The 16013-nt window shown below is 44.7% G+C and overlaps 1 protein-coding gene across 17 annotated transcripts in view; it reads right to left on the bottom strand.

Annotated features, from left to right (window-relative positions):
- Rbfox1 (RNA binding fox-1 homolog 1) overlaps window positions 1-16013 on the bottom strand; it is a 1640850-nt gene that overhangs the window by 356449 nt on the left and 1268388 nt on the right. For 3 of the 17 annotated variants that reach the window (XM_029470796.1, XM_029470794.1, XM_029470791.1), the window contains exon 1: window positions 15300-15934. The exons of 13 other annotated variants lie outside the window; for them this stretch is intronic. In XM_029470796.1, coding sequence (XP_029326656.1) covers window positions 15300-15398 — 99 coding nt within the window. In that variant the 5' untranslated portion in view covers window positions 15399-15934. Of the gene's footprint in view, window positions 1-15299; window positions 15935-16013 lie in introns of those variants that run through there. One more of the 17 variants, XM_029470787.1, reaches the window with a different exon arrangement.

The raw sequence follows: 16013 nt of genomic DNA, 5'->3' as shown, positions 1-16013 counted from the left end.
AAGGAAGGAAGGAAGGAAGAAAGAAAGAAAGAAAGAAAGAAAGAAAGAAAGAAAGAAAGAAAGAAAGAAAGAAAGAAAGGAAGGAAGGAAGGAAGGAAGAAAGAGAAAGACATACAGGAAGGAAGGAGGAAGGAAGGAAGGAGGGAAGGAAGGAAGGAAGGAAGGAAGGAAGGAAGGAAGGAAGGAAGGAAAAATAATCAAAACCTTGGTCCTGGAATAGTCTGCCTTAACCACTTAAAAATCAGTAGTGATGTCCACTTTGAATATAGTGTGTCCCCATATGTCTGTCCCCTCCCACTGGGACCCAACATTTGCTATAGCTTTTTACCATGTTGGCTAGTGGTATGCTCATCTGCCTGCCTTGTGGAGCAGCCTTGGTGTTATTTTTATGATGACTCAGAGCCTTTATTTTCATGCCGCACTTCTCCATAACTCTGGAACACCACACACCTGTTCTGCACACAACACAGGAGGAGATAGAGATGGGTCTTGTGGAGGGAGGGGAGAGGTGGCCATTCCTGCCTGCTCTGAAAAGTCAAATGAGAAAAGAAGAAGCTGACAGAAGCTATGAGGTACCTTTTCTGCCTTTGAGGCTATATTATGTGCCAGCACTTCGTTTAACCAACTCTTTTTGTGTTCACATGTTTGTTGAGAGAAGCAAGCATTTGTACTTGTTTTATAAATATGAGTTCAGTTCAGTCTCACAATGACTGAACATGAGTACCCTAGCTCCTGTAATTGGTTCAGTCTCACAATGACTGAACATGAGTACCCAAGCTCCTGTAATTNCAGTCTCACAATGACTGAACATGAGTACCCTAGCTCCTGTAATTGGTTCAGTCTCACAATGACTGAACATGAGTACCCAAGCTCCTGTAATTGGTCCAGTCTCACAGTGACTGAACATGAGTACCCTAGCTCCTGTAATTGGTTCAGTCTCAGAATGACTGAACATGAGTACCCTAGCTCCTGTAATTGGTTCAGTCTCAGAATGACTGAACATGAGTACCCTAGCTCCTGTAATTGGTCCAGTCTCACAGTGACTGAATATGAGTACCCTAGCTCCTGTAATTGGTTCAGTCTCAGAATGACTGAGCTCCATTTTTGCAGGTGAGAAAACAGAGGATGCACTGAAGGGAAAATGGCGCCCTGGGGCTTATAGGTGAAACTCTTCTACTGTGTTGTATTCTAAGAATTACTGTCATTGCCTATTGATCACTGTTGCCTACAGCAACACCTGCCCTTCCACCATAGCCACCATCACTACCATCTTGAGCTCACCATGAGTACCTCAACCCCTATTTCTGTCTCCATCATCACCTACCAATACATCATTCCACTACTGCCATGAATATCAATGTAACCTAAAACCAACATGTCCATTACCACCTCAGTCTCCAGGATCACCTGCTATGACATCATAGCCACTATCGCCACCATCTCAATCTTACCACAAGAGGCTCAACCACAGTCCCCATCATCAATCTACTGTCCCATCTATGATCACCAAGAGGGTGCTGGCTTGCATTTCCACTACCATGTTTATGGTATACCTCTGTTTATTTGATTATGACCACCACAGTCTTCAACTCCACCTCACCATCACCACCATGCTCATTTCCATTCTCACCTGCTAGTCCATGAACTTCACCTCTACTGTGTAGCCAACAGTATTGTGTCTCCACCATCACCACCAAGACCCTCAATTCTATAGAATCATGGACACTAAAGTTTTTTACTACCAGTTCTTTCTTTACTACCACCAATAAGAGTAGAGTGTAGACATCTATAGACTTTTGCCTGTAGTTGGATATCATACTGGATACTGTACAACCCACTTCATGTTATGTTCCTGACAATGCTATGCTTCCTATCCTATAACTCTTTCTATTGCTCAACTGTGAAAACCAAGTTCTACAACAGTTCATAATTGCACCTAAATAGATATTTCTATAAGATTTGTGACATCACTCTCACCTGTGTGGGGGTGGGGGTGGGGGGGTGCTGGTCAAAGAATAGCTGTAGGAGTTGGTCCTCTCCTTCTATCATATGGGTCCTGGAGATTGAACTCAGGTGGTTGGTCTTAGCAGCAAGCACCTCTAAGCACCTAGCCATTTAGCTGCCTCTGAAATGATTTCGTCGTCATGGACCTCATATGCTCTTCAATTCCTGTCTGGATAGGTTTTATTACTAGATCATGCTGTGCTAAGAATATGCCACTGAGGGTTAAAAATCAGCATTTCTTTACTTCTGTAGCACCCTCGAAACTCTTAGAAGCCTGGCTTCCATAGCTGCCCACCTTTGTCATGTACACTGTTGTAATTGCTGGCTTGAATTAAAAGACAGCATTTGAGAAAGTTACTCACGCAGGCAAACACACACACACACACACACGTATGATATAAAAGAGTGAAGAACCTGCTTCTCTCATCTGCACATCATCATCTTGGTAGGCATGATGAAGAAGGAGGAAATGTGGTCAGATTTTTATGTGATTTTTTTTAATTGATATTTTCCACGGTGCCATCAAAAGCTGTCGGAACAGAGGGATGTTTATCTGGGTGAATCACCAGCTTTGCACAAATCCCAAGTGCTAATTGCATAATGGGTCTTTATAGAATGCCATAATATGGGTTCGGCTGGTTTCTCTGTTTTGGGTTTGAAAAATAGATTGTTTAATAAGCCATCAAAGCTATATGTTAGCCAAGTAAACAAAGGAGCAGATGTTGACTGCCGTCTTGTGCCTCGTAGACATAATTAAAGACAACGAGGCACTGGCGGGTTCAGAGAATAGAGGACAAACACAGACAGACATGCACAATAGGATCATCGGAGTCCCTTTCAGGGCACCTGCTTTCTCCGTCTGAAATGCTGTATCGTATTTCCGGTCCTGAGGAAACATGGCAAAATCTTTTCTTTACTTATGTAAATCTACATTCATCCTGCCCTCTGCTTTTCAGGAAGATAGTGTAGTGAACGTCAGCCCTTCTCAACGAAATCTGTCTCAATTTCATGACTACTGACTGGCACATGAGGTCGTTTAAAAAAAAACTAATATTTTCATAGGCATAAATGTTGATGAGGAACCAGTTAGCACCCAAATTTTGATATTTATCAAAGAGATTCAAGCCCTTGTTTCGAGTGGGAGGCAGAGTGGAGCTTCAGCGTTAGTTTCTCCATTTGATTCTTATCTGAGGAGCCTTCTCAGCTGACATGCTTATTTCCTAAGAGCTTTAAATACTTGTTTTCTTTTCCTCTAGTAACAGCACTTGGAAATTCAGTATTTCAGCTACCCCAAAGCCATCATCTTGGGTAGAACACTTAAAGTAGCGCTTGAATTTCCTAAATACCCTTGTTTTTCCCTTCAAGTTCTTACTCAGTCCTACCCCAGTTTTGTGTTCTTCGTTTTACAGTGGGGAGAAAAACACAGACACACAAAATAGAATTAAAACATGCAGTGCAGAATGAAAACAAACCAAGGGACAAACGAGACCATGATGCTGCTCTCAGAGCATGTAATGAAAGAATTCACAGCTCCAAACTTCTTTTTGTCACTAAAAGCAAAACAAACAGTCTCCAGGCTTAAAAACCAGAGTGCTCTACAGCTCACTTCAGAGAAGTTTCCTAGATGCAACATTCCAGGCCCACATAAAAAGCACTCCCACTTGTTCAAAACAAGGCAGAACTCCATTCTGGTGAGTAAATGAAATTGTAGTAAGTCTGAAAAACATCCCCAAAGCCATTGTTTTAAAAGCACAGGAAGCTGTGTGCTGGCTTGTAGTGAGTAAGTGGCATTAGCCTTCAGCAAGCTCCCTTCCTGCCTCCTCGGCAGGTTCTGATGATGCAGACAGAAGGGGATTCTAATGGGGTTTGCATCTCTCCATGCTAATACAGTAGCATCAGTCCATTTTCAGGAGCAACACTGAAAAGCCTAAGCATCCAGTGAGAGGCAAATGGGGCCAGGAAGCTGCCAGGAAGCCAAGCCCTTACCCTGAAGCACCTATGACCAGTTGCATCTCCTCCTTCATTCATTCTTTGTGGAAAGGCAACGCTGTCCGTCCCTCAGTGGATCTGATTCGCACAGGCTTGTGCACGCACACAAGGACTCAGAATACGCACACATCCACACACCGTCTCAGAGCTCTGAGGCAGTAAAGTACCAGGCTCTTTTGATTTATGAAGCAGCCTTCACAGCAGCAAGCTAACAGCATGGCCAGCCAGGACCCCACTCCCTGAAATGCCTTTATGAACAGGACAAGGCCCTGCTTGTGAACAAAAGCAGCGGTGTGGCTTATAAATCATTAATACAGATGGAGCCAGGCAGGAACTGTATTCCCCGCTAGCTGAAGAGCTTTGGTTCAAAGAGAGGTTTGGGGGGCTGGAATTGGCTTTGCAGAAGCACACTCTCTCACTGTCTGTGGGTGTGACCTAGAAGCCTCACACTTTCCCTTTGAAACCTCTGTAAATCCAAGGTTACTAAGTGTCCTAAAATACAAACCAATAAACCTAATGAGTTAAGATGAAATCACATGGCTCAGGCCTATAATCCCAGCACTCACAAGGCTGAGGCAGGAGGACTGCCATGAGTTTAAGGTCAGATTGTGTGACATAGTGAGCTTGATACTAGTCTGGTCTAAGGAGGCAGACCTTCACATAGCTAACTAATGTGAAACCAGAATCTGCTTCGGGGAGGAAGGATGCTCAGAACAACCTCATTTCTAACAAGTCTTTTCTTTTAAAGCAAAGTCAAGGGGCACTGTGGTCAGAAGAGCTGTTCAGACAAACAGGCTGGCACAAGCCTCTTAAGTCAAGTTACACCAGAAGCTTCCATGGCTGGATGAGGCAGGACAGGCAGCTCACTGCAGAGTGAGGTCTAGGTCTGGGGTCTGGAGGAGGAACACTCTGTGACTTTAAACATCAACCACCTAAGTTTTTTGTGCTGAATGTTAAAGAACAAAAGAATGAAAGAAAGAGAGGAGAAAAGGCAGGCAGACAGGAAGGAAGAAACAAAGAACAGAAGAAAAGAAGGAGGGAAGAAAGGTAGAAAGACAGGTGAAGCCTAAGCTGGACTTGCTGCTACACAACAATAATCCCAGCACTAAAAAAGCTGAGGCAGGAGGATTGTTGAGTTGGATGCCAGGCTGTATTTCAAAGCAAGACCCTGCCTGGCAAAGAAAATGATAAACAAATCTAGGAAGAAGAAGTAAATATACCAACTCCCTGGAGGCCTGTGTGTAAGATTAAAAGAGATAATCCATGTAAATATGCTGAGTCATGTGCTTGCCACCCAGGACTCCATAAACGTTATTGATTATGTCACTATTTTAATTATGCCCTTGTCATCATGGTGCTGAGGATGGCAAAATTGTCTGGTCCCCTCAGTGGACTACAGTATCTCTTCCTGTTTACAGAAAGGGCTTCCTTTCCTAAAACTGATTCAAAAGAGAAAAAAAGAGGTTGGGGGAGTGAGGCGGGGGAGGCTATAAGGATCATAAAAACAAAGTGTGGGGGAATCCTGAGTTTGACACAGAGACCCCTAGTGGAAAGAACTGAAATTGCACCAACAGGCAAAGACTCCTTTCTCTTCCTGCTTCAACAGCTCCCCCTCTGACTCCTTGGAGAGGAAAGTGTTGAAGTTGGGGGGAAAAAGAGAGAAGAAAGAGAAAAAGGAAAAACAAATGCATAGCTTTCTGCAGGTTATCTGGATGAGTGAGCCTGTCAGCCCATGTAAGCAGAGGCGATGGATGGCGAAGCCAGCGCAGAGCTGATTGTAGGAGATGCCTTTGTGTTTCCAGAAACTCCAGGAGTGACCCAAATTGAGTCCCTTACACCTTGCTCTTATGTTTCCAGAATAAAAGGGACAAACAATCAGACAGCAGGGGCTCTTCTGCTTCTCGAAGCACAGCACCGAGAATGAACTCGTCTCCTTTAGCTCTCCCTAGCTAGGGCGCTTACTCTGGTATCTAAGTCAGTGATCCAGGGACCCATCCCCACCAGGGCTCCTCCTGATGGTCCGCGTTTGAGCAGCCACTCACTGCGTTGAAGTCTATTGGAATCCGCATCAGCACGTTCCGAGTCTCCAGCACGGGGCACCACGACATTCTGAATAGAAATAAATGAAGCTCCTGCAGTGTGATTCCGTCAGCTTTTGAGAGTAAATAACTTTGCTGCTGACAGGAGCGGGGTGATTTCTACTTTCCCTCTTCCCGTCAGAGAGCATTAATTGAGCTATGTAGCCATATCACAACCACCGCCAGCACCAGGAAAGACCCGAAAGAGGAAGGAAAGCAGAGAACTAAGCAGACAGGATGGATGAGAGACGCAGAGTGGCCCTCGATTGCTGGTACCTGTAACCTCAACAGACCATAGGTACATAGATATTCCCATTCAGGAGAATACAAATAGAAGTGGGAAGCTTCCAGGAGCCGGCCCTCTGTTACCTTAAAACAATTCTCTATCTCTTAACGGCTAAGTTAGGATCTGGTTTTTTTCTTATCTTCGGTATCTACGGGCTCTTTGCTGCATCTCGAGCCCTGAGTGGTATCCCACTTCACCTCACCAAGAACAATATACAATGGCATTCTAGTCTCGATTTTTTCCGAAGAAGCAATTAAGGTCCAAATCAAGTTAAGTGACTTGCTCAATTCAGTCAGATCAGCTCATGAATAACAGAGTTGGGATTTAGCCTCAGAGCCCGTTCTACACAAGGACAAGAGACACCTGCTTTTTGTAGACTGTTTTTGGAGGGTTGAACACCCAGGCTTCTAAGGAAACATCAGTGTTTGCATGTCATTTGGAGATACTCTCTCCCTGACTAAGATTCCATAATTGCTCCTCATTGTTCCTGAAGTATTCCAGGAGAGGGGCATCATATTTCAGTCCATATCCTCTCCAAAGAGCTGAGCACTACCTAACCCAGGCTCAGGAAGCAGTTCTCCTGGAAGGAACCCCACAGATGCTTGCTGCTATTTCCAATAAGAATCCTGTTCTCCAGGTGAGTGCCAGGCACATGTCTGCCTCCAAGGAAAAGAAAGGACTCATTAATCCCAAAGTCTCCTTGTAGTCTACTCCCGAGCCCAGGGAAATCTGGGCCCTTAAATCCTAAAATTGCCTGTACTTTGTTCCATAGCCACAGAAGAGAAAGAAAAATAGTCATTAAGTCTCTGAAAACACACACTGGCCTTCTGAATCTACCTCATTCGCGCTCTGCTTCCTATTCTGTGTGTACTGAAACAACGCAGAGAAAAAGATCAAAACGAGGTGCAACTGTCCAGCCACTAAGGCCTTGGTGAGCATTAAGGACCACAGCAGCAGCCTTCTGACTCAGTCCATTGTCTCAGAGCCCTCTGTACACTCTAATCATTAAGTACAGGATGTCTTTCCTTTGCTGTCTGCTGCTGTCTGGGCAGAGGGATGGAGAGGTGACATAGAGAGAGATGTAAGTTAATTATATGTGCTTTCTCTCTGCATATTGGACCAGAAGAAGGAAGGAAGGAAGGAAGGAAGGAAGGAAGGAAGGAAGGAAGGGAGGGAGGGAGGGAGGGAGGGAGGGAGGGAGGGATATGTAATTCTAACCCAGACATGACATAAAACACTCTATGGACCAAGCTGATGTGTGTCTAAATGCAGTATTATAATGATGGTTAAGGATGCTAAGACTCTCCCAGAGACAGAAGCTCTAGGGTTTGCTTCCTGAGGGCATCTGTCACCCCGTGGGGTTTCAATAGGCACAGAATGAGCAGAGGGTAGTGGTAGCCAAGGCCTGACATTTCAGCAATGAGGGTGATTGAAGTAGGAGGAACCAAAGTTAAAGGCCAGCCTGGGCAACTTTCTAAGACCTTGTTTCAGAATAAAATGTAAAAGGAGGCCCGAAGGTTACTGGCAAAGCATTTGCCTAACATGTACTAGGCCTGAGGTTTCACCTCAAATTCATAATAACTGAGACACACACACACACACACACCATGTGAACTCTATAAACCTAGAATCAATGGGCAAGTATGGGAGTGAGTGACTGTTGATTTTCATGTATACTGAAAACCATATCACCACTGTAATTGGGCAACGGTACTTGCCTGCTTAAATGTAGGTTTATTTCAAAATTAGTAAAGATATGTCATCTGCTGTAATTATTAGGTTGGTAAAAACGAGGAAGGTGGAGAAAGAATGGGCCATGTTTGTCTTGTTCACATCATATATGTCCCTTGACATGATTACATAGTTGTCAACAGGAGCCTTGGCACCTCTTGTTGAATATGACTCCTTAGCGGTTTGATCATAGCTCTCCCCTTCCTTACTGTCCCTGACTTGGGTCCATACCTCACAGGTACCAGGTCATAATTCTGGAATGGCTTTCTTTCCATAGGTTACCTTTCCACCGTGCACCTCATTATAAATGATGTGAGACAAGACAGTCCCATACTTTGCTCTTAGAGAATGACCACTCCGTATTGGACCCATTTCCACTGCTTGATATCTCTGTGTGTCTAAGTGTGAGATTACCACAGTGTCTGTTGNAGCTGAGAATAATTCTGTGTGTGTGTGTGTGTGATGTGTGCTTGCTGGTACATATACATATGTGCACATGAAGGTCAGAAGACAACCTGTTTCACTCCTCTGACACTGCCTATATTTTCTTTGGAGTTGGGGGTCTTTCCTTGGCTTGGAACTGTCCTGGAAAGCTAACTTAGTTGATTAGAAAGACCAAAGGATCCTCTTATCTCTGCCTTCAGAGTGCTGTAGTTTTTAGACATGTGCCAACAAACCTGCTCGGTCCCTCCCTCCAGCAGGGCTGGGTACTGAGCACAGGTCTTCACACGTGCAAGGCCAACACGTGACCACTTACACTGTCACCTCCCCCATGGGGTTCTTGCTCCTTCTTTACCCCTAGGCTGAATTTCTAGCTTTTCCCCTCAGGTCAGAAGAACAATCACGTCTCCAGAGCCTCCTGAGCCTCCTTCTCCTCTCCTACCCCATGCTCCCTAATCTGAAGCTATTTTCTGGGTTTATCTCTATCCACATGCATTCTTTTACTGGAGCCTCAGCTCCACAACAGCATGGATACTATGTAACATTCTAAAATAGCAACAACATTTGGAAACAATTTTCATAGAAACAAATGACTATACTTCCGCTGAACATTACACTCAAGTTGAGGGTGGTGACTACTCTCTTTCCTTGATCTAAGATTCTAACCCACATACTTATCTATTCCTCTCCGTTCTGAACAGCTATACTCAATGTACATCAGCCCTGAGGCATTGTGGGTGAAATCCAGGAAAAGACTGAAAGACCCCAACTATCTCACTGCAAAGCTAAGATGATGCTCTGGACACTGTCAAACACTTGTTAAATACAAGAAATGTGGATCTGCAGTAGAGGAATCTAAAGCAGAGGTTCCAGGAGACTGAAATCGTCTTTTGCTCTTTCTCAACCAATAGCAAACAATCATGGCTGCAATATCCTAGGAAGAACAGCGACAACTTCCCAAGCCATGCCAGGAGTCTGCACATTTCCTCTATCGTCGCTTTCTTATCCTTATTAAGGGCTTGGGCACTGAATTTGAGATTCCTGGGTAAACCATTTCCTAATAGTTTCCAGCTGTAAGAACAGACCGTGTGACCACTGCCCATTTCCCCAACTTACTTGCATTCAGCATGGTAAAAGAGCCAAGGCCCTTCTAAGCTATTATGCTTAAGAGCTGACCCCATAGAGCCAGGAAAGGCAAGTGACATCAGGGTGACAGCCACAGACCATAGCTCAGCCCTGCAGGACTCTCTCCAGCAGCACTGGAAACAGGCAACTTTATTGATGAACGGAACTTTCTATGTTTGTCTTAATTGAATTAAGCAGCACACTGGGACACCTCTCCGTGTCCATTAAAGAAGTCTCTGCAGATGGGACAATTATGTCCGTGTCTGCCAGCTCTGCCTCTTTCTCAGGATGATACCCCATGCCCATCACCAGCCCCCTTAGGCACAGATGTGCCAACCTGATTTTGTTTACTACGCCACAAAGTCTTTCTCTTCCAGAAGACCATGATTTGCCTGATAAACTACACTGCTTTTTACCAGCCAGTATGAATAAACAAGCATTATGTTTTCTCTTGGGGCAGGGAGCTTGGCGAAATGAATCAGAAACCCCTAAAAAACAATTGTCTACCCTCAGCACATCAGCTACCGGACAATCACTCAAAGGGCAGCTGTAAGGAAAACAGATGGTGTGTGAGCACTAATGATCCAGGCTTTCTCCATTCCCAGCTCAGGCAGAGCTGCTGGCTTGCATGTTCTGACACACAACCTACCACGAAATGGCAGACAGAGAGGGATGGCACGGAAGACTCCTGTCTATGGACAGACAGACGCATTATGTTTTCCACAAATGATGGCTGCTTTAAGTGGCTTTAAGGAAGTGGAAATTTAGGTAACCCTGCAGCTAACCAATTTCATGACACCTTTCTCTCCATGGAGGTGAGGCAAAGAAGCACCCCAGTACAGTGGACACTGGGCCTCACCCTGTTCAGAATGGTGACAGTACTTTCTTTCTTTCCTTAGAAAAGGCCAGAAAAAAAACCCAGCAGGGTTCGTTAATCAAACAATTTATAGCAGACAATATCTGAAGACAGAGGCAGGCAGACATCTCATGGCAAACAGCTAGGCAAGCCTGCAGATATGCTCATTCTAGCCACTTAGATCCCTTTAAACAATTCAGACATGAAGATAATCTATCCTAATTCTCTTCTGCATTATTGACACTATTGACGACCCCCAATCCACAGCACTATCTAATAAATCAGTATGGGATTAAGCCAAGAAGAAAAAAATGTGATAAAGTGTCATTTGCCCCCTCCGTAAATCATCGGATGGAGAGACGCAAGGGGACTCGCTGCAATGAGAATTGAACTTTCCTACGCAGTCATAATGGTTATGCCTTACCTAATGTGTCCCAAATTTATAACCTCATCTGATGCGTAGAGGCCGGCCCCCCACAACTCCACTGCCATCCAACATCTGAGAGAGAGCCCTTCTACCCCAGTGAGTTTCCACACTGAGCAGCACTTTCTAATTAAAGACAGAAAGGGCTGATGTGCGGGTTTCAGTTCAATTGCTTTCGATCTGAAGGTGTCCACCATGAGCAATGGCTTCATTTACCAGGAATTACCCTTTGTACAAACCACTTCACTACTTAAAACAAAGCTCATGCATCACCATTAGGTTGGGAAAAATGACCCATCGTTGGGTATTGACAGTGGTGTGGGCCACTTCAGAGCCCCCTTCTCCTCCCCTCTTTAATGTGGATTTTAAGTATTTGACTCGTTGTTAAATTTGGGCTGATTAAAAGGTTGGGAGTGAACAGTCTTTGACAGATTAGAAGGCTTCATGGAACAGACCCGAAGATACTGAGGGTGGGTTGGGAACAGGTAGCAGGAGGTTCTTATGCTACTGGTTTTCCTTAGGAAGTCGTAACTCTGTGAAACACAGTTCTGGAGGCCTGGAGCTTGAAGTGTGCATCAGAAAACAAACCGTAGTGTCTGTCTGTCCTGCCTGCGGTCTCAGCATTCCATCCCAAGAAATGGGCATCTGGTGTTTGTTTCCCACAACTTAGGAGATTTTATAGTACGTCTGTGTATGTCGTGTGCACGAGTGGATGTCGTGTGTGAGCACGCACTGTTTTCTATTAAGCAAACAAAATATATTCACCTCTGATCTCACTGATAATAAGCTCCAAATGTGGAACCAGATTTCAGAATTTTCTTTCAAAGCAAGAATGTGTAAATGTGTACCCAGGCAGGAACTCTGGAAAGGTTCTGCACTGGGAGTATATATAAGCTGGAAGACCAGTTGTGGGAAGATGTCACCATCAATGCAGCCAAAGAAAAGGGCCACCGTGGTACATGGAGACATGAAGCTGAAGCACGTGCTTTCAGCCACTTCTTCAGCCCTTCACCCTTTCTATTAGAAGTGGACTACAGCCATAAACCCATGCATCATGCTGCCAGTGCTTAAGCATGCATGTGTGTGTCTATATGCATACATGGAAATGATGTCGTCATCAGCTGGATTATCTAGATGCCAAAAGGGCTACCCTGCTTTATCCCACCTCACAGTTCCCAACTATTATTAATAGCTTGGATGTTAGGAAAGGGGGAGGAGGAGGGAGAGGGGGAGGAGGGAGAGGAAGAAGAGGAGACAGACAAGAGAAAAGGAAGAAAAAGAAGAAATCGTAAACTTCAGGAAAATATCTATTTAAAGGGGAGTTACTAAAAAATGTAAATAAATGACACAGAATAAATCAAATGATGCAAATACCAAAGATGCCACCTCACTGGTCTGAATAAATAATATATTTGTAGCAAAGAGTTTGCACTGCTCTTCACTTGAGCGCTCAGTTTCTGTGCCGAGACTGAGGCATCCTAGTTGATTCTTGTTGTTAGTAGTTGTGTTAAGGGCAAATCTGAGAGGGTTTAGGACGGAGGAAAAGATGTTAATACCAAGGCCAAAACAAGCATATAACCAAACCATAGAGTCATTTCCTTGTGTTCTGAATAGGAATTAGTCCCTGCACCAAACTCATTCCAAGATAAGGTGCTTCAGTGAACACCAGTTGTCCCTAACACACGAGACCGTGTATGGTGTCAAAAACATGACGAGAAATGTTTGCAAATAAGAAAGGAAGATTTTAATTATTTTCTTATATAACTGGTGATTAGGATGACAGAGATTTGTGATGTATGCCATTTTCTACACACAAAATTAAATGCTTCCAATGAAGGTATTGCTAATCATAAGTGAAGCCTGACTTGTCTATTTGATCCACATGCTTTGAAAATACCATCGAGCTCTCTGTTCATCAAATGTGGATATGTAATACTAGCTATAGACTAATAGCAGAAAAGGGTAGAGTGATCCCACACTGACAGATGATATGCAGTGTGTACTGGTATGTGCCCCATGTGGATTAAAGGGACTGAATTTTCTCTAAATCAGCCAACTGTCTGAACTGCTAACTGAAAACAGTAACACAAGACCCTGACATTGAATCAAGGCATCAAAAGGCCAGCAGAGATGACCCCAAGGCACCAGTCTCTGATAGTGAGAGAGACAGTGGCTAAAAACCTTGATTATAAGCAGGACAATCAAAAATAAATGTCTGTCTTATACTTCCGTAAGAGACATACCTCTGTCATTTATACTTGTTCTGACCCGGTGACCTGCTGTTTTGTTACAACCACTTTCACAAAGAACCGAGGAGAGAACACACCCGTGAGCTCACTTCAAAGCCCATCTCCATCTACCTTTCTGGGGAGCCGTGCTGTTGATTTAGCTACCTTTAAATATTTGTTACGGCTGTCAATGCTTTCTGAGTGAGGCTGCCTTTCCATAGCAGGTGAATTCTGTAGTGGGAACCTTGGACCCAGATGTTACACCCATCCTTTTCACAACCAGAGTGGCATCTTGCTCAAAGTCACTGTCTTCCTCCCTAAGTTCTCCTTAAATGAACAAACCAGTTTAATGACGAAGGCGCAAATACAAATTAATTAAAACACATACGTACCGGAAACGCAGGAGGCATCGAGAGTACCCATAGCATTCTACGTGTTAGATAACACCATTGCCATTGACTCACAAAGATGAAAGGCATAAATATAGGATAAAAAAGCTCTGGTTATTCTAATAATTTGATTCAGTCCGATCGAGGTTTAGCAACTGAAGCAATGCTTACTGGGATGCTCTTGTGGTGGGTAACTGATGGAAACACACAGGCACTTGACACACATTCACAGCTGAGGCAAAGAAATGGCAGAGGCTGGTGAATCATACATTATCAATACATTCCTACGAGAATCATATATTATCAATACATTCCTAAGAGAAGGGTTCCTGGTATGATTTACTCAACAGGAAACAAAATAAAACAAATACTTACAAGAATAAACCAATTTATTGGCACGATGCTATTTAAAAGACTGTTCTCAAAAAATAGAGAAAGTGAGAGAGAGAGAGGGAGAGGGAGAGAGAGAGAGAGGGAGGGAGAGAGAGAGAGAGGGAGGGAGAGAGAGAGAGAGACAGACTAGCCTCAGTAAATGTGTGGAAGAAACATTATTTTATTTTTCTGGAGACAACCAAACTGATAACAAATTACCCAAATATTCAAACTAGAACCCCAGCATTTTATGAAGACATATATTCCTGTAGCACAGATTGGAGTTGGACACTTTGGAGGAAAAGGGGCCCTCTCAATTTTCGCAAAGGAGTTTGGTTAACACATACACGTTAACCAAGCATACCCTTGAAGTGAATTCATAGAAAGGCAGGCAAATGGATTACCCCAGTGAGAACTTCACAGGACAGGACAGAGGCCCTTGGGAGTCAGGTCGTAGATTCTCAGCAGCAGACAAAACCCAGCTAATCTTGTCACCTCACAGGCACAGACCCCGCCCCATGACACAGCTGGCCTGCCTCCCCGAAGGGCAGTGCTAGACTGTTTCCAAAGCCCAGGGGTAGTGAGTTAGGCAGATGCCTTTCTAGTAAGAGGCAAGGAGACCCAGTGAAGCCCAGAGCAGATACACAGAGCAAGAACCGAATCCAAAAAAGTCGCAGATGTGCACTGATTGGGAATGTAGCCAACAGACATGCCTAGTGAGACCACTGCCAGGGAGGGGACAGGTTTGGGGTGCAGAAACAACGAGAAAGGCAAACAAAACCATGGCCAGTCAAGACAACCTCTGACCGTGTTCACCCAATGGTGGGGAGTTTCTTTTTTTTTTTAAACAGGGGGTATCAAGCTCCAGAAATCCCAATGTTCTGATTCTTATGGACTGAATAGATGGATAGATAAGCACAGACAAACTCTCTCTCTCTCTCTCTCTCTCTCTCTCTCTCTCTCTCTCTCTCTCTTTCACTTTGTTTCAATCACTAAAACAGCTGAATTAAAAGTATAAGCATCTAGATGTCTTCGCAGAGCCCCCAAACTCTCTCAGCATCATAGGGATCTCCCCTCCCTTCCCCTCTGGGACTTCTGACATGAGAAAAGATGCTCACAAGAAGAAAACATTTTTTCCTTTTCAAATTCCCGGTCCCTTAGGTTGGAAATCAGCATTCACAAAGTATTCAGACAGGTGAATTATAATAGCATCTTGGCTTGTCGGAAAACCAGAGGCTCCCACCCAAACCCATCTCTTCCCAATTCTTGAGCCCACCAACCCAGGCCCCCCTAAACGCTCAGTCCACTGAAGCAGTACCCAGTCTGGGTAAGCTGAGACGAAGCTGCCACCACCGAGAAAGAGCCGCGCGTCTTACCTGCTGTAAGTACATAAAAGTCAAGGCACAGGAGAGCTGGGGACACATGCCCACGTTGGGGAGTGCCACGCAGGTGGCCCCCGTCAGAGGATGCTGCATCGCGATTCCCGGGTGACCGCAGAGCGAGAGCGGAGACGCTCACATACAATCTACAATCACGTTGCTTTTTTTTTTTTTTAAACCCTCTTGCCTGGTCGCTACAGCTTTCCCCCCCTCCCCTTTTTAATTTTTGTCGATTATCTAACTCACACAGCAGTGGATGTCCCTCTTGCTCTCTCTCTTCCTCTTTCGTCTCTCTCTTTCTCCCTCCCCTCCACGGCACCCCAAGAGAGTCCCTCCTCCCTGGCTCTCCTCGCCCTCGGGTTTGCTAGTACCCAGCTTTCATCAGCCTTCAACTAAAGACTCTTGGAGAGGCAGGGAAGTAGTGTGTTGGTTCCCTCGGCTTATTGGGCCTATTATTGGAGCGCTCTTAAAGTGGAAGGTGCCCCTCACCCCACCCCACTACCCCCAAAGGTGACAAGAATGGTCAAAGTCGCCTTCTATGAAAGACAGAGGGTTAAGATGCTCTGATAGAGATGCTAGAGAGGAAACTGGGAGAGATGGAGTAGGGAGAGGGAGGAGGAGAAAGAAGGGGGAAGGAGAGAAAGGAAGGGGAGAGGGGAAATGGGGAGGGGGAGGAGAGGAGAGGGGGAGACGGGATGGAGAGAGAGAGAG

The sequence above is a fragment of the Mus caroli genome, chromosome 16, assembly GCF_900094665.2.
Source record: "Mus caroli chromosome 16, CAROLI_EIJ_v1.1, whole genome shotgun sequence".
In the NCBI taxonomy this organism is placed as follows: Eukaryota; Metazoa; Chordata; class Mammalia; order Rodentia; family Muridae; genus Mus; species Mus caroli.
The sequence above is the reverse complement of the archived record's forward strand: the minus strand, read 5'-3'. Positions and strand labels throughout refer to the sequence as shown.